Below are 23,427 nucleotides of genomic sequence, written 5' to 3' on the forward strand. Positions count from 1 at the left end.
GTACTAATTAAATTAACTGTTTTTGTCTATTAACAAGCTATTTTTATATATATTTTTTTTTTAAAAAACGGATTTTAAAAATAATATATTTTTCAGTTTGGAGAATGAACATTTTTGCCTGATTTTGTTTGTTTTTTATGTCTTTTTCATCAGTGAAGTGTACTTTGTATTGAAGATATGAACATTATCATCAGGTAATAATAATAAAAGTTGTTTCATTTTAGAAAGTTGTCTCTTTTACAGTATGTTAATATACATTGCTAATAATTATTTTATGATTTGTTAAGGATAACAATACAAAAAAGTGATATTAAAAATAATGGTATGTTTGTTGTGATAATATAACAGAAATGTTTATCAATAAAAGCCCAGAATTATCTTATATATTGTGTTTATAATGTCAATAACTGTTTAGTATTTTTTATAAAGTGTATTATTAAGCCTAATGTACTGTGAATTAATCTTTCTCAGCTTCAGTTAATGAACAGTTTTTCCTTCTTTATTTGTCTATAAAATTTTATGGTTTTTTTTTTTTACCTAGATTTTTTCAATTTTAGATTAAGCAAGAAGTTATTTTTTGTTTGTTAACTTTTTTTTAATATGATTTAAAATTTATTTTGTTAGTGCTGTATGATTTATCATTGTTATCAGAATATATTATAATTCTTTTTTTTTTTTTTTTTAGATTGCAGTTTCTCCTTTGCCTAAGTATTCATTCTCTCTGTGAGGTTTTATTTTCATTATATAATATTTTCCATGAGTTCTACTCAATATTTTTATTTTTATCCATTCAACTGAATACATCTGTTTAAGCTTTTTCTGCCCTTACAAGTGGAGGCAGCCAGCTAACAATAGAGTTTACTGATGCCTTTTTGCAGGGTGGTAGAAGAGGAACCCCTACTTTAAATGCAAAATGGCAGCTTCCTCTACTTGGTTCCATTTCTGAGTAAACTCCATCTAAAGATTAAGTGGTTCAAATAGCTTATTTGTATATCTTAAGTCAGAGCAGCATCAGCAGCTTAATGCATTCCAGACCGCCTACACTTGTTAGTAATACTTAGTCATTAATGATCTCAATTTCTTTCAGGTATATGTTGCTAATAAAAACTGCCCACCCCACAAATGTAAAAAAATTGTATAATTCTTTAATGGCTATTTTAAAACATCCTTTAATTTATCATGTGGATTGCTGTATTTATTATTCAATTTATAGAAATAGCTGGTTTATTATTCTCTTATTACCCGTTTTACTTGTCGCATTTTATCTCCTATATATTAATTCAGATTGATGCATCTGTACTGAATATTAGTGAACAGTGTTAAATTTATTGTCACCATTATTTTTATTTTTACGATATCATCTCTTGTATTAGAAAAAAAAAGTTTTGATCTTTTTTTTAGTCTACATGGATTAGTTTTGATTTGTTAGGTTACATCAGTTTTTTAATGCTTTCTTTTTCTATTCAACTGTTTTTTTCTCACTAGGATCATCTCGACACAGAGATCAATCACCAAGATCTAGTAGTAGAAGATCAGTATCACCCTTGGAACGAAAGGACAAACATAACAGAAGTATTTCTCCGAGGCCATCAACAAGAGACAGAGAGAGGGAGAGGGAACGTGGACGTTCTCGTACTCCTAAAGCAAAACCTCGAGATCGTACTCCTCCACCTCCTGTACGAAGAGCAGATTCTTCTCGTTCTAGGAGAAAAGATTCTCCTGATTTAAAAAGTCGTGATAAAAGATCTTCTCGTAAAATTTCACCTAAAAGAGATACTAGACTTACTGAACCAAGGTATCATTACAAAAATTTTTAGTACAGAGTATGGTAAATCTTTGCTGTAATTACTTTAAGGAGTATATGGAAATTAAATTATAGTCATTTGTAAACTTAATTGTGGTCTAGATAACTAATTATTAGCAGCTCATAACTTGCTCAGTAGCTTAGTACGACTTATTGTATAAACTCTTTGTATTTGTCAATGAGCTTACTACAAAATCTGTAATATGTCTGCAAGTCCCATCAGTTATAAATTCTTCATTGTGGTACTTTATGTATAAAAGGATTAAGAATGTGGGGCTACAAAAAGTAAAAAGTAATAAAAAGTAAAAAGTAAAGTAACTCATATTACTGTTACCCACTTAGGTGGGTGTTTGGTATCTTGATTAGTTATCCATTTGATCTGTCATATGATGAAGCAGAGCACAGAGGTGCTCTGGTGCTGCCTTAGAAATGGTTGTTGTGATACTGGATAAGACCAACTGCCAAACGGCAAGTGACTAAAATTTCTTGGGAAATCTTGTAGTTTAAAAAAATGTTTATATATTCAAATATTTGAAAGTTTAGTTGGGATTTCAATTCAGGTTGTGTAAGATGTTTATAAAGAGATATTTGGTAGCTTACTTGTCTTAGACAACCTTGTGTAATATATAAACAAAAGAAGAAATTTAATACTTTATAGTAAGGGGATTGAATAATGATGTTTCTCAAACTTTTTATATGTTATGAAATAAATAAAAAATAATTTCATTAGTGGTTTTGCACCAAAACTCATAATCAGTGCCAAGAAAGTGCACATAGTTCTGAACGTCTCAAATAGAAATTTTTTTAAATAATGATATTTTGAAATTATTAAGTAAAAAATACTTCATAAAATTGTTAACATTCTTATCAGTTGAAAATAAGTTTCTCAAGAATTCTGCCAATATTGTCATGAACTGATACACCAATTGTATTGATGTATTGGAGATCTTAAAATTACTTTACTATTATAAATTTTGGTACTGTATGGTTGTTATTTAAAGCAAGTTTCTCTACTTTTTGATGTTGTAGAAGTGATGACCGGAAGAAAGATGATGATAGAACAAGAGGTATCAAAGATGATCGTCGCACAGATAGGAAGGTTCCATCTGATCGCTCCTCTGCTAATGATAGAGATAAAAGTATTGAGAATGATTTTTTCTTTCTTTCTTATGCATTTTGCATGATAAACTTCCTAACTGTTTTTACTTTGACTTCTTTGTTAGTTTTATTAAAAATCTTGATCCACTAAATAAGAATAAATACAAGAATTAACATGTTTAAGAATTGGTTTGTTTTTTTTTCATAAAAATATTTTACATTTTAATTTAGTGTGTTTTTTATATCTGGATTAAAAAAAGCATTCAGTTTTATATTCCTTTTTGTTCAAATACAACATAGAATTTTTATTATAGTTATTAAAATAAGTGTTGAATTCTCTTAAATCTGTAATTTCTAAGTAAAAGACACTTCATAAAATTGTTAACATTCTTATGATCAGTTGAAAATAAGATTCACGACACAAAAATAGTGATTATATATATTTTATTACTTTCTAAAGTAAAGTTAATGGAATGGTGTGTAAAATAAATTTATATTTTACTGCTCTTTTTTTGTAATAAAGCATTACCTATCATGTTTCTTAAGAATTCTGCCAATATTGTCAACTGATACACCAGTTGTATTGATGTGTATTAGTGGTCTTAAAATTATTTTAATCGTATAAATTTTGTTTGCTCATTTTTAAAATATCCTTGCATAAAAATAAAAAAATACTTAACTTCGGTAAGACAAAGAATGAGGATCTATATTAAACAAAAATTACTTTACTAAAACCAGATGAAAATTTTGATTGTTAAACAACCATCTTTAATAAATAATGAGAAATATTATTTAAAAAACTAAATAAATAAAAAAGACATTTAAAAAGCAATACTTGTGAATTGTCTTAAAGTATTTCTCTAACTTCATTTATAGAATAAAAAAAATTTAAATAGAAACAACTGTTGTCATTTTATACAATCCCAATTATAAAGGTTTAAAAATATGTAAATCACTGAAACCAACTCAGGTTGGTTTAGTATGTAATTAATTCAGTTTTAACTCTGACTGGGCAGTCTGAGTTGGGAAATTCAGTGGTTTAGATGTTTTTAAGTTTTTGGTTGGGATTGCCTAACACATCAACTGTTTGCAATATTTTACTTTCTTCTATTGCCACTGTTAGAAATAAGTTTTAAAGTATTTTGTGAGTATTGTTTTATTTTTTGTTTTAACATTTTATTATTTTTCAATTATTTTACTTTGGGGGTTGTAAGTGTTATTATCATTTATAACTTTCTTTTCAATTTTATTTTACTATAAATCAGTCAAAGCTCAACTTTTTAAATAATATATAATCCTTTTTTATTGACAGTTTAGTTTTATATGTATATAACTACAATAGGGATAAGTGGATTAAATTTAATACATTTTACATAATGTAAAATGTATTAAATGTAATCCTCTTTTCTTATATATATAAAAATATAAAATATTAGATGTTTAAAATGTAATCCTCTTATCCCTATTGTAGTTACCAGGATTCTACAGACTAATTTTAAACACTGATTTATATCAGTTCAACTTTTGCACTATTAGCAGTACTTATTTCATTAATTACTTAATACTATTACTTCAGTTTTTTTGGTTTTTTTTTATTAATTAACTTAAGTTCAGTTTATGGAAAATCAATTGAAGCTTCGGCTAAAAGGAAATAGTCAATAAACCACGTTTCACCACTAGTGACTAACTAGTATTTGCTACACCCTTTTTTTTTGTTATTTAAATAAAGCTACCTCAACTATTCCAGGGATTGTTATTTTAATCACTCTTTCAGTAATTTTTGTTACTAAGTATTGTATCAGTAAGGTGCATTAATTGCTTAATTTATTAGTGTGATTTTAATTTCCTATCCAATTAGTAACACTTTCCACAAATGTCTTTTACTTTATCATGCTGTTTCTCTTATTTACTTATTTATTTATTTTGTATTCTAATATTATATTTTTTTTTTTGCTTTTATTTTTTATGTTTTGTTATAAATTATTTTAATTTGAATTACAAAAGAAGGGATTTGATAGTCCCTTAGAATTCTTTTAAACCAAACATTGTTTTAATAATGTAAATGTTAATATTATTTATGCCATCCTTCTACATTATTTCACTAATGCTTTTTTTTAGGAAAAAAAAATAGAAAATAAATGGGATGAAAGCCTCAGGACAAATGAAAAATGGCATAAATTTAGTTTTTTACTTCTCTTTTAGGCATCAATGAGGCTATAGCATGAACAAGGGTGCCAGTCAATCAGGGTGTGGGAATTTAATTTTTTCATATATTTTAGAAAACGTGCATTTCATCAAAACAAAATTCAAAAAAAATCTTTTTTAAATTTAGTCTTTTTTTGCTTAACAAAATTTTTTTTTTTACTAACAAAAATTAACTAAGGTACAACATATTTTACATGATGTTATTATTTAAATAAACACTTATATTATTTTGAAGCAAATGTTTAATCTTCATCTATTCTAAAATGAGTTTTTAAAATCCAAAAATGGGCTGTTGGATCTCCTACCTATAAGTATGAATCAGGTAGATTTATATTTCAAAAATTAAATATGTTAACTTATCCTTGTGTCTATAATTGTGAATGTGCAATTTTTGCTAAAAAGAATGATCTCTTACTCTTAAAAATTAACAATATCCACCTTACCAAACCAGACAACAGAACTGTTTTTATATAATTCAACAATATCCACCTTACCAAACCAGACAACAGAACTGTTTTTATATAATTCAACACAATACTTAGGGTTATGATACTTTTGGTCCTTATTGTGGTAGGGAAATAAAAATGCAATGGAACTTGCATTTTTATTAAATTTCTGAAGCTCTTGAAAAAGCCAATTTACTTCAAATGAATGAAGTTAAACGATTTTTTTATGGGAACAATATTATTTTTCTTGATTAATTTTTAAATAATATTAATTAAAAAAAAAAAAGTATGATTTATCTCCATCCTCATTCAGTGTCTGTATAAATATGCACTCAAAATCAGTAGCACCTTCTAAATTGTGAATTATTTTGTGGTAATTGTTTTATATTTAATGCATTTACATTAACATTATTTCATGTGTTTATATTTAATTAATTCATATAACCATTAAACACATCTGTTTTTTATTTTATAGTTGGTTTTTATGTTTATAATTTATCTTAATTAACGTGATCTATATTCTTACTTCCTTATACAAAGTGAAGGAAGTATTATGATCGCAAAAAATTTCAGTTTTCAGATCTCAATGCAAATATTCATTTTAATCATCCCTGAATCCATTTTGATTAGTTTCAGCATGACGCCTATATGTATGTATGTATGTCATATAAATCAAAAAAGATTAGCCGTAGGATGTTGAAATTTTGGATTTAGGACTGTTGTAACATCTAGTTATGTACCTCCCCTTTTGATTCCAATCGACTGAACCAAATGTGTCCAAAAAAGTCCAAAATGGAAAAAATTTGGATTTTGGACTTCTTAACTGCAGTAATAAGCCCTCATTGAGAGCTTTTCAATGATATATCATAGGTGGTACTTATTGCCATTGTTCCAGAGTTATAGCTAAATAAAATTTTAATAAAAGAAATATTTGGAGCTTACAAGGGAAGGTACATCAGTTTGAATCAGATTTCATCTCCTTTTTTTTAACTTTTTTTTTTTTAATTTAAATATTGATTTATTAATAATTAATAACCTCTTATTGTAAACATATTACAATAAATAATAATTCCATAATAAAAAAAAATTATGAAAATATCAGAAGTTATGAATGAAATAAAATTTTATGTACTTTTCATTTAAAAAAAAAAGTGAGTATGTAATTTAATAGGTGTAAGGAAGCCATGTGGTGTCCACATCAGATTTGTATATTCCAATCAGAGAAAAATATATATATCAATTTTTTTTTTGCAGTTAGGCCTACTATGGACTGCACATTTAATCTGTTCTCTTTTTTTCTTTTCACCCAATATTCTTTCATTCTTTCTGTATGTTTCATCTTTCTCTCTTCTGATCACTTCACTTTAGAGTGATTCTTTTCCTTGCTCGCTTGAGTTTTTCAAACTCATTGTATTTTTTTGTCTGAACAGCTTTCTATCTTTCATTTCCTGTTCTTGGATCCCTAGGTTCTGTAATCCTTTCTTCATTTTTTTGTAGGTATCCACGGTTGCTCTTTTGTTTCCAGAGTTTATTGAATATTTTTTAATTTAATCTGTTCATTCTGTTCACATAGGCAAGGAAACTGTTTCCTTATCGCTTTTTCGACATACTCTACATCTTCATACTCAATATATAACTGAAGGATTTCAGTGTGTATTCTTCTATTGTTTTCATGGGATCTAGGATTGTTTTTAGTGTTCTTCTCTCTGTTTTCTTTAATGGTTCCAGGTCAGTAAGGTATAATGTTTCAGTTTTGTTTAATAGGTAGTATTAAACAGAATTGAAATGTTAAACTAATGTTAAAACCAGTGGGTTTCACCAATGTGACTTAATGTCTGGGTTTGGCCCTTTTTATTAGATTCTTTTTATTGTAGATATCTTTGGTCAGGAAACATAACTTATCCGATTTGTTTCTTCTTTTCTCTAGTGTCACTTTATCCATACTGTTGTATTTAATAGTTTTTCCTACATATTTGAAACATTACTCTAAGATAAGACACCACTCTTAAGATTTCTGTATTCTGTGCAAAAAATTTGTTTATTTCAAAATTACTAATAATTTTATATTTTTATTTATTTGAAAAAAAATATTATTCTGTTGGCAATATTTTGATAAAAAATAAATTTTTAAAAGTCTGTATTATTTTGTAAAAAAAAAAATATTAATCATCGACACTAATCATTAGAAGCAATGAAAACTGCAAATTCCTTACTTTTTTAATTAATTAACCATTAATTAATGGTTTTTTTTTTTTAAGTTTGATTTTGAGAATTTCTAGCTAATTTATATAACTTGGCCAATTTATATAATTTTGCTTACTTGTAATGTTATCTTCTTATTTACAAGGAATTTTTAAGAATTCTGATTTCAAGCAAATCATTAAAATATACCATTTAAGTGATCTTATAATATCTTGTTTCATTTTTGTTGCTCAATAACAAAAAATTTTAAATAAATGAACATTTTATAATTTTTAAAAGACCTTGATATTTTTTGATAAAATGCTTACTTCCCAAGATGTTTGCAAAAAAAGTTTCCAGTCTCCTCTTTTAAAACTCTTGATGGCTTTGTAATCATGTTTATTTCCCATTGACTGTGAATCATTATAAATAAAATACCTTTGCTGATTTTTATGATCTACTTTTTTACTTATTAAAAAATTGACTATTTTTGCTAGAGTATTTTGTTATTTTATTTTTTTTTTCAATTACTAGGAGGATTTCATGTAGGATTAAAACGTATGATAATTATCTATTTTTCATTAATAACCAATTACATTGTTTGCCCAACAAAATTATAATTAAAAAATAATTAAAAGACAAATCTTGTTGGAAAGTTTATATAAAGATCGGTTGACATAGTTGTGTGAAGATCATGATGAATATGAATGATTTAGATTTGTATTTAACTTCTTTTCGGCAACAGGCATTAGTGATGAGTAATAGTAATGGTTTTATAGATTATCAACTATAATTTGTAAATAAAAAGAAATTAATTTTAGTATCGGTAGATTTATGTACTTAATAACATATTTATTAATGTAAAACTATATATCTTTGTGTGTGTGTGTGTGTGTGCATGCATGCGCGTGCGCATGTGTAAAATATGAATTACATATATTACACTGGATAAGCAACTTAAAATAGAACTGAACCAGCTCAAACTGCAGTTGTTTAAGTAACATTTATTGGTTGTGTTTGTTACTACTCTCATTTGTTGTCAGTTGTAAACTATTCATGCTTCAGTGCAGTATAGTTTCATTCTTTGCAGTTGTGTTTTTTAAAATGCTTTATTCAATTGAGGAAAAGATTGCTGTAGTAAAATTAGGAGCATTCTGGTTCTTTCAAGAAACTCATAGGATATTTGCAGAAAAATTTCTTAGTCAGAGTAACCCAGCAAAGTCAGGCATATAAGATTTGATTAAAAAAATTGCAAACAGGGTTGGTTTCAAACCCAAAATTAAATAGGTTACTTTCCTTTAGAACTTTCAAAGGCCATAGCTGATACTCAAAGAAGAATTTCTACCAGTCAGAAAATCTGTATAAGTAAGTTATCTTAACAAAGTAGTGTAAAGTACAGATCTTGCCATAAGGTTCTTCATGATTTAAATTTTAAACCGTTATGCAAAAATTTAAAGAACAAACAAACAAAAATGTTTAAATTATTGTGATTGGATTTTCAAAAACATTGTTAGTTGATAGGTAGATTTAATGCCGATTTCATGCCAGACAAAGCATGGTTTGCTTTAGCTGGGCATATTACTCTGCACAATACCAGGTATTAGATGATTGAAAATCCTCTCCAGATATTTGAGAATCCTTTTCGTGATGAAAAAACTCCGTGTATGGTATGCTGTTTCCATATGGAAACAATGGAACCATATATTTTGACCAGACTATCGATTCAGAATCATACAATTTTCGAAGAATTCTATGCTCAGTTACCCGATTGTGAAAAAGAGTACAGTTTCTTCCAACAAGATGGAGCAACATATCGCACATCAAATAATTCACTAGCACTTGTTCATGGGGCTTTTTCAGAAAAAGAAATTGTCAGCAGAGGATAGTATCCAGGAAACATATTTTATAAAAATATGTTAAATATGTAAACTTTTACTAATGTAAATACAGAATTTAATTTCATTTGTGTTTTCATTTTATAATTTCATTTGTAAAATGTTACATGTCACAACTGGATTTATTCTGGAGCAGTTCAGTTTTAAGTTGTGTGTTATATACAAACACACATACACACACCAAGAATTTCTGCTGTGTGTATATATATATATATATATATATTCACATATGAGGTGGTTTGATAAAAAAAATATGCAAAATTTTTAAATCTGTCAGACTATGTAAGTCAATTTTTTTTTCTTGTGTTGGTACACTGCTCCCTAACATATGTTTGTCATATGTAGCCATATTGGATGATTAGTTTTGTTGATTGTTGAAAAGATTACACATGTTTTGGTATTGTCAGCGATTTTTACTTGTAGAAAAAATGGAATAAAGAATTTGCATTAAACTTTGCCTTAAGAATGGAATAAAGTGCAACACTGCATTGAAAATGTTGAATGTTGCTTTTGGGGATTCTTCTATGAATAAGACAAGTGTTTACAAATGGTATAAACTTTTCCAAGAGGGCCATGAAGATATTGAAGATGATGAGTGCTCTGGATGTCCCAGCTCATCAACAATCAATGACAGTGTCAAAAAAGTGAAGAAAATGATTACAGACAATCGCCAAATCACTATCAGATAGTCAGTGAGGATTACTACTTGGAATTTCTATGCCATTTGCATGAAACAATCTGAAGAAAACACCCAGATTTGTGGCAAAACAATTCATGGCAATTGCACCACGATAATGCATCTGCTCACACTTCACTGTTTTTTCATGAATTTTTGGCCAAAACAACACTGTTATAATGCCTCAGCTTTTGTATTTGCTGGACATGGCTCCCTGTGATTTCTTCTTATTATCCAAGCTTAAAAGAACCATGAAAGAACCATGTTTTGCCAACATTGAAAAGATAAAAACAAAATCACTGAAGGAGATTAAATACCAAACCAGAAATTGCGTTCCAGAGGTGCTTCAAAGATTGGAAAAAGCCCTGGCACAAATGTATAATATTTGTAAAGGAGTACTTTGAAGGTGACAAAAATCAATATTGATAAATAAATAAAGATTTTTTGTAGAAAACTAAAATTCCAAATTTTTGTATCAAACCTTATATATATGCAGCAGCATGCATATAAATATTATCATATATTTAAATTTTTTCTTGTAAAATAATGTGCTTTTAAGCATGTAAATTATCATACTGTATTTATTTTTAATATATTGTAGTACTGTACACACTTATAGTATTATTATTTTAAATATATTTCACATTTATATTTTATTTTTGTAAATGAGAGTTAATTTTGTGATGTTAATCACATTGATAAATTTTGATACCTTTTTCATTTCTGTAAAAAACTGCTTTATTTCATTGTATCACAGAAATAGTGTATAATAATAAAGCAGTTTTATATTTTAGTTATGATAATTGTTTTCTGTTAATATTATTAAAAAAAAAAAAATTAGACATTTAATTGCATGTTGTTTGTATTGTAGGTAGTGTTTCGTATATTAACTACTGAAAATATTGTACTGCTCTTGGGTATCGGTCAACTACTTTACCTTTTGAGGAGAAATAGAATTTCAACCCCTTCTTGGGAGGTGGCCGGCCCAGGGATTGTAAGTAAAATATTTTAAATAGTAACACCCTTTGTGTGATAACTTGTTTTAAAGGTCTTTTTAAGACAAGAAAAATGATATAATTAAAGAGTTGGTACAATGTCAGTACCCAAAATGGCAGCAAGATAAAATTGGATTTTGAAAAAAAATTAAATTGATAATTTAAAAAACTGTTATCACAAATAAATTTATAAAAATATGATTAAATGGATATTATCAAAAATATTTATTATGCATAACATTTGGTTATTTACTTACATTTGATTTTAATAAATGCTCAATGTCCTCCTTCTCCTGTTTGACTGTGCAAGTTGATTGTAAAAGGATGATATTGCATTATTCAATGATCCCCTAGTGAAATTTTGTGCTGATTCTCGAATTACATTTTTTAAATCATTGATATCTTGTGCCTTATTTTGATAAACAATACTTTTTATTTTTAATTGGTGCCATAGAAAGTAAGCCATTGATAACAAGTCTGGTATCTTACAGGCCATTCTATTTGACCCCTTGGACCATTCCATGTTCCGGAAAAAGATACATTTAAAATTTCACGTACCTGAAGACTGAAATGAGGTGAGGCATTTTTCTTTTTGAAATCAAATGTTTTGGAAGTTGGGGCCAATAACATTTTGAATACTTGGAATGATATGATCAAGAAGCAAAGCCTCATATTTCACTTCATTCAAATTTCCATCAATAAATATAGGCCCTGTCAATCTTCCATCAACAATACTTGCCCATACATTTACTATGACTGTATACTCTGTATGTACCGCACAATCCCACTTGAATTAATATCAGTTCAGTATCAACAGTTTTGGTGTCATTGCAATTTAATAAAAATGTGGCCTCATCACTGAAAACTAAGTTATTTAATAAATTAGGATCTAAACAAATATTGTTCATCATAACTTTGCAGAACTCATCTCTTTGATATTAGTTATCTTCATTAAGTTCTTGCACCAGACTAATTTTGAAGGGTTTGAAATTTTTACTTTTTAATGTTCTATCACTAAATTTTGGCTGTTGTGTTCTTGTGCTGCTGTTTGAGTCAAAGAATGAGGATTCTCAATAAATTCTTGCATATATGATAAATTAACGATTTATTATTTGTTGCAGATTTAGGCCTTCCTGATTTTCCCCTATTATTAATGCTTCTTGTTTCTTTAAATCATTTGATGGTTTTTGACATTGTATCTTTTGAAACAGAATTGTAATAATTATTAAATGTTGCATTGAACAATTCACAGACTTCATTTTTCAACCTAACTGTATCACCAAAGCCCCTCATCATTAAAACTGTGACCCTCTCCTGTTCATTAAAGAGACATGTTGATACCAATGTTAACAGATAGCACTGGAAAAATTAATTCAGTAACAAACAGTTACATAAAAAGGTAACAAAAATATAAATAACAAAAGTGGTTTAAAATGTGGTAAATGTAGAGAAAATCAATTAGCCAACCAGTCACATTAAATTCTAAAAACAATAACAGCATAGTAATGAAACACTCTAAATGGAATATTACACAACAATGAGTAAGCTTCATTTTTATAACAATGGTAAGTGACCATCAATGATTAGCTGATCAGCATGATTAGGTGACAATATTTTTATTTATTTACTTATTAAATTTGAACAAAAACAATTTTTTGTTAAAAAATAATTTTTAAAAAAAATTTCAATTAACTTTTTAAATAGATTTTAATTTTTTTTTTTAATTTTATTATTTGAATTTACTAAATTTAGTAATTTTCAAAATCCAAATTTTATCCCACCATTATTTTGGATATAGATATTGCATCAACTTTTTATTTATACCATTTATCTAGTCTTAAATAGACCTCTAAAATGATGTAACAAAGGGTGTTACCATTTAAAATATTTGAGTTCAACGCCTGAGCCACCCCCAAAGAAGGGGTTGAAATTCTACTTCTCATCAAAAAGTGAAGTAGTTGACCGATATCTTATCATGAAAGTTACAGTAATATCTGGAATGGTTTTTAAAGTTAAGGGGTTTCCATACTTTTGATTCGCTCTGTATATTCATCAATTATGTAGTCCTGCAGTAAGTTTTTTTTTTTGTTCAAATTGGCATCTATTACTATGCAGAAGGCCAACAGTGGTCTATTCAAATTTGTGGTTTTACACACATCACTTTGTATGAATTCAATTTAATAAAGTATTTTCATTAAAATCTCAAGCTGTTTTTATCATTACTTTGAATTTTTTATGTGATTGTTTATTTTTATACATAGAATATATTACAAATAAGTCTCTCTACTAGTGAAATTGTTTTTTTGTTTTTTGTTTAGGAGATCATTCTGAAGATTCTGCTCGTGCGAGAGAGAAAGCTAGAGAAGCAGCTCGAGAAAAAGAAAGGTTTGAAGCGTTAGAACGCTGTAGAGAGCGACAGAGAGAACGCGAACAATTGGCTAAAGAAAAAGAAAAGGCCAGAGAACGAAGTCGTGAAGAAAGAGAAAAAGATGTCGGTAAAAGCAGGGATTATGAAAGAGATATTCCTTCACTGCTCACAATGACTACACACAATCCAACTGAAAGAAAAGCTGATCGAGATCGTGATAGGGGAACAAAAGATAGGAAAGATAGAGATAAAGACCGTGTTGATAAAGATAGAGATAGACCTTATGATCGTGGTTTGGATAAAAGTATTGATAAAAGTAGGGGACCTGATAGAAGTCAAGATCGAGAAAGAGTAAATGAAAAAAACGAAAGAGATAGAGGAAGTGATAAAGATAGAAGAGGTGTTGATAGAGATCATGTGGTCGATAGAGTAAGGAGTGATAAACCATCCGAAAGGGACAGAAGTTATGATAGAGAAAGAATTGTTGATAGAGATAGATTATATGATCGTGGACCAGAACGTGACAGAATATCAGATCGTAATTATGATAGAGATAAAGAACGAGGTAAAGTTCCTGACCGTACCAGAGAAAGAGAAAGAGAATTTGAAAGAGAACGTACACACGATAAAGATAGAGATCGTGCTTTTGATCGTGGAAATGAACGTGAAAGGAGTTATGAAAGGACTGTTGAAAGAGATCGAACATCATTGGAAAAAGACAGAGGTATCGTAAGAGATCGAGGTTTGGAAAGAATACTTGAGAGAGAAAGGAATAAAAGTTTAGAAAGAGGAAGAGGTTCTGATAGTGAGAGAAGTTTGGATAGAGGGAGAGAAAGGGATAGGTATGAACGAGAAAGAGATACTCGTTATGAACCCCGTAGACCTGTACCATCTGACGACAAAGGATATGATAGCCCATATGAGGGTTCTATTCGTAGAGGTTAGTCATGAAATATATTAGACTTAATTAAAATTTATCCTTCCTTGTGTTTTTAGTTTACAAATGTAATTCTGTAGTTAAGAATACTGCACTTATTTCTATTTATACTCCATCCCTTTGTTAATTGGTATGGTGAGATTGTTTGTGTTTTTAAAATATTCATTACCCTGCTAGAAGAATGACTGTAGAATGAATTTATGTAATTTCAAAGTGGAAATAGTGAATTCAATTACCACGTGAATCATATAGGTAAGTAAATGATTTATTGAATCATTTATAAGAACAAGTGAATTTTCTGATGAAAAATCTGACTGTAATAGCTTCAGCACTTTATTAGTTTTGTTATTACTTTTGCCAAAAAAATTTTTTATTAAATAAGTTTACTTTTGCAAATTCTAAATTATTTCCTTGTATAATGTATGGTGCTGATCGTAATTGTGGGTAACTTATCATTTTCAATATTCATCATATTAAAATATGACAAAAATGATCTGCATCTCTTCATTGATCTAAAATAAATTAACATCCTTTTTTTAATTTTATCAAGTTGGCAAGATGAATCAAGTTATTCATAAAGTGAGAATTATTTTTTTCTTCGTTGGCACTAGTATGAGACATAATTCAAAAGTAAGGATCGAACGGTAGCAAAATTAGAACAGTTAAAAAATGAAATATTTATTATTGGTTTCAAATTATATATATATATATATACTTTATTTTTCTACATAATCACCATTTTGTTCCAAACACATCTGATATCGTGAAAAGAGCTTCTTCAAACTCAGTGTAAAATTCCAATGCCTGGTATTGTAGCCACTTTCGCTTTGAGATTTTCTACTCTTCACCGTTCCTCGAATTGAAGTATAATGAATAAAAAAATGTTTATTTCTGAAATAAAAATTACATTCTTCAGAAAAATACAAATCATATAGAATATATATAGAATAATTACATTATAAAATAAATAAAAAATAAATGAGATCTTATAACTAATAGAATTTCTTTATTGATATGACCTAAAATCATATTCTGAATTGTGTTTGTGGAGGGTATCAATCTAAATTAATCATAATCTTTTCCTTTTCAACTTCAGTATGAAGAATGAAAACCTTAAAAATTAACAAAATTGGAAATTTGACTGCGCAGTGGGGAAGTACACTGTGTTAAGCAAAAAATCAAATTTAAATTTTGAAAATTGATCTACAGTTCAGGAGTTAGGAGCATTTAAAAATTTTAATAGAAACAAAAGACCTTTTGACTTTTTAAATTATCTCTGTATTTTTAATATATGATTGAAATAAAATTAAAATAGAAGTAAAATTAATGAAAATGGGTAAAGAGGGTTCACATGTTCTGCTCTTGAAGTGTTAATATTTATTATTTAATTCAGTAACATTTTTTAATGCAGTAAATTTTCTATAAAAATATTTATATTATTGGTATCAAATCAGTATCAGAATAAAATGTTTAATAAACGTTATAGGCATATTCTCTCTTGTTTTCTACATTTTTTATTGTAGAGTATTGCCTTTAATTACCAATAACTTAATTTTTTGCTCAATTAGTTAATTTTATAATTATTTCTTTCCTTTTTTTAATGAGATTTAATTTAATTTTGGATGAAAATAATTTGATCTTTTTATTTTATTAATCTCCAATTCTGTGTTTGCTGAATAGAAAGGAGTCGATATCCACCAGAAGGTAGTGAAAGAGTACATTATAGTCCTGCTAGAGATGATCCTCGTAGTATTCGAATGCAGCCAACTTTCCCTGATGATCGCAGGTAAAAATGTTTGCTTTTTTTCTTAATGCAATTCCATTGCTTTAATAGTAGTTTGGTCAGATTTATATTGTTTATTAGTGATGATCTTCATTTTATTGCTTGCTCATATTAATATATTTCAACTAAGTTATTTAATACAGCGATTAATATATAGGATGTGTAAAAACTGTTTTTTTCCTTGATTCTCTAAAGAAAATCTTGTGTACATAAAATTAACCTTCAAAATTAAATTTATTTATTCACTAGTAGTCTCGGCAATGCTTCACTATTGCTAGATTTGAGTATATATATAGATTAAATGAACACAATTGAAAGTTTGATAAAACATTAACAAAATGAACTTTACGGAAGTTCACAAAATTTAACGTTTTCCTATTCCCTTTTCCCATTCCCCCTTTCCTCTTTGTCCCTTTCCTTCCCCATTTCTCTTTCCTTGTTTTCCTTCCCTCTTTCCCAATTTCTTTTTTCTCCTTTCCATTTCCTTTTCCCTGTTTCCCTCTTTTTTTCTTTTTTCACTTTCCCCTTTTTCCTTTTTTTCTTTTTTCATTTTCCCCTTTTTCCTTTTTACCTTCTATCTTTTACCTTTTCTGATTTTTCCGTGTTACCCTTTTCCAATTTTTCCCTTTCTCCATTTTTCCCTGCATGTAAATCAGTCCAGTAGTTTTTTGGTCTATAGAGGACACACATATCGGAACATTGAAATGGAATTGTAAAATATTTAGTATAGTATGTGTTGCTTTTACATCCAACAGATAGCACTGTTTTTAAAAAAAAAAAAACCTGTTTTTACTTGTCACAGGTGTGACATCTTAGTTATATAAAAAAATGCGCATATTCAGATGCAACGTTGTGTCAAAATTTCAAAGCAATCTGTGAAGAACTTTCAGAGATTTAAGTTTTGAACAAACAAACATTTATATTTTTATTTATATAGATTTCTTTTATAACCATAATTAGTTAGTGTTAAAATACTAGTACACAGATTAGAACTATTTAATGTACTGATTGATACTGATTTAATGATCTGAAGTATTGATGTTTTAATGTATTTAAAGCTACTGAGAAGTATTTTTTATGACATCTCTTTTTTTGCACAAATAAGTTCACATTATATTATTAGCTCTACTGAAATTCAAAATTTAATTTTCTTGTAGAGTTTCTCTCCACAATATCAGATCTCATCATTCCACATTCTGTATCATAGGACTAACTATAATTATTTTAATTCAATAGAATATATTCAAAGAACATCTGATAATATCTATCAGATTCCTTTCATATCTCTTTAGCTCTGTTCAGGATCTTCTATATAAGTAAATTTTCTTCCAAATACTTCATCTTATTGCCTATCATATAAATAATTTTCTATTAGAATTATTTATGTGATTTTTAATTAGAATTTAAAAATGTTTTATATATTAATTATGTATTTTTTTTAAATTTGTATTTTTGTATCATAAACCTTGTAAAGAACTTCAATGAATAAAAAAAATGTTCATTGCAAATTTTAAGTTCTGAAGGAAGTTGACTTAAATTTTGTTTTTATTTTTAATATTAAAAGACTAATAATGAAAATAAGAGTTATGAACTAATTAATAATTTTACTTTTATAAAAATTTAGCTTTGTAAATTTTCTGTTTTGAGATAAATGCAAGATTTTTTCTTATCCCCCTGTTTTCAGTTTTTGTAACTTGACTGAATAATAATATAAAATACTAATATCTGATAAATTTTTCAAACGCACTCATTTATTTGTGAATATGCATGTGTGTGCTTGCGATATTTACATATAATAAATATTCAGATTTCATGAGCATCCATCCTGCATATGCCACTCCTGTTTTCATTCTCACAAAATTTACATAATAATAATTTATTTACTGGCTTGTTGCTTATTTGCTTATGTATGTTGGTTTATTGTATTTCTTAAAATGGAAACTCTCCACCAATATTAATCGTTCAGTTGTTTGAAATATGTGTTTGCTTTATTTCAGGCGACGTGAGGGACAAAATGTTAGGAATTGGGAGTATGAAGATGGTTCTAAGGGAAGAGATTGGGATTTTCCTGACAGTAGAAGAGAGTGGGATTCTCGTAATCGGTAAGCATCTTTTAAAGCATTTCTATTTTTCTAGCTAAAAAGGTTTGTTCAACTTTTACTTCAGCATATAATCTGGGCAGTTTTCTTCATTTCAGATTTGACATAATGTGAGAATAACGGAACATGATTATGAGAATTTTTTTATGCTAAAATTTTTACTAAAAAAGTTTTTTATGCTAAAATATTTACATTTGTGTAACTAGAATTTTTTACTGATCAGAAATTATATCATTATTTTGCAAATTACAATTGTAATAAATTTTATTGTTTCATACTTTAACTTGAAGGAAAGATGTCAGTATAAAGATTTTCTCAGTCAGTTTCTTAACTTCTGTTACCCGAGTCTGAATGAAATCCCATATACAAGTAATGTGAGAACATCAACCCAGATACAGGTTGATAGTATGTTATTTATCACATTTTTGTCAGGCAAATTCTTTTATTTATTCCATATTTCAAGAATAGTGACATTTGTTACAAAAAAGTAATGCTAATCTGTTATTTAATCTTATTGCTGCAAATGAATATAAACCACTCACAATAGGCAGCATGCTTCTGAATCCAAATGATGTAAATCTTAGGCTTCTCAAACTCATTTTGGCTGAAGTTTCCACTTCAGAGGTTTAGTGGCTCTGTGAAAGGTTAAGTAAAATGTCCCAAGCTTTTGAGACAGCTTGGAGAAAGACTTATTTGAAGAACACACCAGACTATTCTCAGATACCTTGCAATCTTAATTGTTAACTTATCTGGCTGGTGTCTTCTTTCTTTACTATTGATTTGCCACAAAAACATTGAAAATCAAACGGTTGATTTCCTGGAATACTAACATTAAGGAAATTTTCTTAAATAATTCAACATGCTTGTAAGATTTTAACATGAAATAAGCTTACAACAACACTTTTCCGATCATGTGTGGTAATTGTAGCTGACTAATTTACATTTCTAACTCCATTGTCTTAGGTAGGCTAATGATGCCAATGGTCCTACCTAACCACTGTCCCTCTTATTATTTTCTTATTTTATTTATACATAAAACCTTTTTTTTACCATTGAAGATTACAGATATTCACTTAATTATCTTTGTTTTTTTTTATGTTGATTTATGTGAAATGGTTTTTATTCAGTAAAAGTAATAATAAAAGTTAGCAAATGGATTCTTCAGCAAATGAGCCTTTGTAATAAATAAGTTGGTAATTATTTTCCAGACAAATAGCCAAGAAACTGCTATAGCCAAATAATAATTACCCTGAAGCTACATTCTTGAAAAAAAGAAAAGATTTGTGTTTAAAAACTCACAAATTTTTTTAACAAAAAAGTAGATAGTAACCTGAAAAAATAGAAACCTTCATTTCAAAATAAATACAAGTAAAATTTTTATTATGAAAATGCAGAATGAGTCAAATCACACTTGTTTTCCCTCATCTAGGTTTAATTTTTATTTTGTTTGCTTTTATTCATATTATGTTTATTACTTGTATTTGTTGTAAAACTAATATAACCTAAAAGAAGTCTTGAGGAGCACTTACTTAATATTCATATTTAGTGTTTTATTTTTGAGGTTCATTTTTTAGTATGTTAATATAAATTTTCTGTAAAAATTGTTTGAAATTCTGTACTATATGTACATAAAAATTTATGTAAATTACGAAATGCATATTTAATATTTATGAAAATAGTTAAAATTTTACGTGAAGCAAATGTGTTTAGCAAAAATATAACCAATGAATTTTCTGTAAGAATTTACATTAAATGTAAGGAATGTAATACATTTTTATTTATTGAATGTAAATAAATATTTATGATAATAAAAAAATAAATAAAAGCTTAATTTTGTGAGGTAAAATAAAAAAGACAAAATTCAAAATATACAGAAAATTAAAAATTAAAAAATCAAAACTCAGAGGCAATATAAGTAAAGAAAATTGTAATAAAAAAAGAAAGTCTTGATGTAATTTACAAAAATTATGAAAAATCAAAACTTAGATAATCAATGAGAGAATGATTAGTTAATTGTAGAGTCCCTCTGAGAGGGACTCTTTACAATTAACATTAGAACACTTATGCTTATTAACATTATAACACTCAGAAAATTGTTGATTATTTATTAACAGATAAATTAAAATCTATTTAAAAATATACAAGTTACTGATGTATTCATAGATTCAATGTACTTATAATTTATTTGTTTTGGAACGGGTTTGTGGTAAATTAACTTAAAAAAATTTAATTAAAAAAAAATATTTTTTAAAATACGTAAAATAAATATTATCATTACCTTAAAACTGAAATAGAGTAATAATAATTATATGTTATCTCTTTCGGATTGATCAGTGAAATGCGTTGTGGTATTTATCAAGTTGAAAACTATTCTTGATGTGGTCGATTGAGATTAATGTGTGGAGTCTTTTATTTGAATTTAATTGATTTCAATCAAATTCCATTTAGTTGAAAATGATACTGAACAGGTGTTAAAAACAGGACAGCCGTTATTAACATCAATATCTAATTGTTGTTGCTATGTGAAGGCTGCTGGATGAGCTGGTCTCAATAGTAGCATATCAATAATGCTTATAGTTTGAAATTTTAATATATAGAAGATACTTAAATATTCAGTGCAATTAGGCTTTATAAAAATATAATAATCAAAAAACGTTAACACTGTCTTTTAAGAATATATAGTTAAATGTACACACTTACTTGGTTCTGATTTCACTTAAATAATAACATACAGTCCATAACATTTAAATTAATTTGCATTTAACATGTGAGCACCTGATGTCTTGAACTACGCATCAGTAATTTATGCAAGCATGTATGATCAAGCAACTTCGATAACACTACATTCTACAAACTAATTACTATACCTTTGAGACTAACTTACCAGATTAAGTTTCCATAAGTCTATCCTGTGTATGTATTAACAGCCTTAATTTTATCAAAATACAATAAACTAATCACTGTATTTTTATTTGTTTTTCTTAACTGATAAAATTTTGTTCCATTTTAATTTGAAGCTGCCACATCTCAGATTAGCTATACTAGTTCTTTAAATTATTCAAGTAAAACATTATATAAAATTGGCATTGTATAACAAGATTTTTCTAAACATTAACATTTTCAAAATATCTTTCCTTCTATATCATGCTACTATAATAATATAGTGATATATTATAAATTGGTTATAATTTCTTTTATACATTTATTTTTGAGCAATGATACAGTATAAATACTCCATTGACCATTTTCCTGGCCATTATATCTTTAATTGATATTTTAAATGGCTTTTACAGGTGAACAATTTTATTTTTACATACAAATGTGTTTAAGAAACATTTATTACAAGTAACTTTTTTAACAAGTAATTTTTTTTCTGTTAGTTTGAAGTTTACTGTAAGTTAAATTATTATGATTGATTAATTTCTATACCTTCTGAATCACCACAAATATAAATAAATTATCTTGTCTCTCAGTATCTAATGTTAGTACATTAAAACATACATTTATTATTAATATAATCATTTACTTGTTTTCAGAACAAAATTAAAATAAACTTGAAAACATTTAATGCTAGTTAAATAACTAGCATTTAAATAAACCATAACTAAATTTATGGTTTATTTAAATTCTTATCTTTTAGAGGATTGCCATTTATTTTCTTATAGGGTGTATGAGCTGCTGACTAGAGACAAAAAAAAATCTAAAACTGTGATGGAGAATTTTATATTAAGTAACAAAAGTTATTATTTCAAGTTTGATGAAGTGAGCTGAACGTCTGTATATTTATTAGTCAGTGGTGCAAAACATCTGCTATTTGTTTTCATATGTTTTCTTTTCCCATGTTATACCTACTGTCATCTACTTTATCCCTATTATCCCCTGTGTAGTTCATGCTACTTGTTTACTTATCACAAACATGTTTAGACAACAATAACTTAAATAACAAGACGTACTTGTCAGGTATATGAACTATTTTATTCAAAATTGTTGAATTTTTTATACTTTAACTGCTGATATTTGATCTCTCAATGGTACTTCCTTCTGATATCTATATGTATGTATTTTATTTTATTTATTATCATCTACTTTTCTCAGTTCCTGGTTTTGTTTCTAGTTTGTAGATGCTTGACGACATAGTAAACTTTGTAAAAGGAGTTGAAAATTCCATATGTTGATGATTTCACCCTATATTATTATTTAAATGGGTAGAGAAAAATTGCTATTAGTGAATGAATTAAATATAGTTTTGTTTAGATGTTGTTCTTAAATAAGACAAATTAAATTTATTATTATTAATTATTTTAAAAATATTTTTATATAATGTTTTTACAGTGATTAAGAGTACTTTTGCAGTACTCTATGTATTCTCATAATAAATAAATCTTGGTAAATAAGTACCGATTTTTCTTACCTTTTTGTTATTTCATCATTAATAGTATGTGCTAATTTAATTAGCTAAAGACTGTATCTGCCACTATTTATTTTACCTGAAGTTTACCACCATCAGTCCACTGCCAATAAATAAGGCATTTTCTGTAAATATTGAATCCATAATAACTGCATATTATAGTGCAAAATATATTGCACTGGTAATTAATTATTGTCATTGAATATTAAAAGTAACGAGTGTTGTTTTTTATATTAAGTTAGTAAGACTTACCGTCATTATTGTGGGAAAATTGAAAAATTATGCTTTGTTCTTATAAAGTGATTACTCTTCTGTTAGGTAAGATATTGACTGTTACTTTTTACTATTGTAGCTATACATGTTTCTGATACATTAGAACTTTCTTATCATGACATCAATTCTTCTTATTTAACTTCTTAAACAATGCATAATACCTTGCAGTACATAATTCGTACTTGATCAAAGCTCACTGATGATAATTCAACAGAATTACACTACTATTATTACCAAATCAGCGACAATAATTTAATTG

General features: G+C 27.4%; 1 protein-coding gene across 3 annotated transcripts in view; it reads left to right on the top strand.

The window, feature by feature from the left end:
* LOC142319344 (uncharacterized) overlaps positions 1 to 23,427 on the top strand; it is a 91,082-nt gene that overhangs the window by 37,206 nt on the left and 30,449 nt on the right. For all 3 annotated transcript variants that reach the window (XM_075356542.1, XM_075356543.1, XM_075356544.1), the window contains exons 7-11: positions 1,486 to 1,795; positions 2,834 to 2,943; positions 13,619 to 14,608; positions 16,286 to 16,391; positions 18,386 to 18,490. In XM_075356542.1, the coding sequence (XP_075212657.1) occupies positions 1,486 to 1,795; positions 2,834 to 2,943; positions 13,619 to 14,608; positions 16,286 to 16,391; positions 18,386 to 18,490 (1,621 nt within the window). The remainder of the gene's footprint in view (positions 1 to 1,485; positions 1,796 to 2,833; positions 2,944 to 13,618; positions 14,609 to 16,285; positions 16,392 to 18,385; positions 18,491 to 23,427) is intronic.

This window comes from Lycorma delicatula, chromosome 2 (assembly GCF_047948215.1).
Source record: "Lycorma delicatula isolate Av1 chromosome 2, ASM4794821v1, whole genome shotgun sequence".
Classification (NCBI taxonomy): domain Eukaryota; kingdom Metazoa; phylum Arthropoda; class Insecta; order Hemiptera; family Fulgoridae; genus Lycorma; species Lycorma delicatula.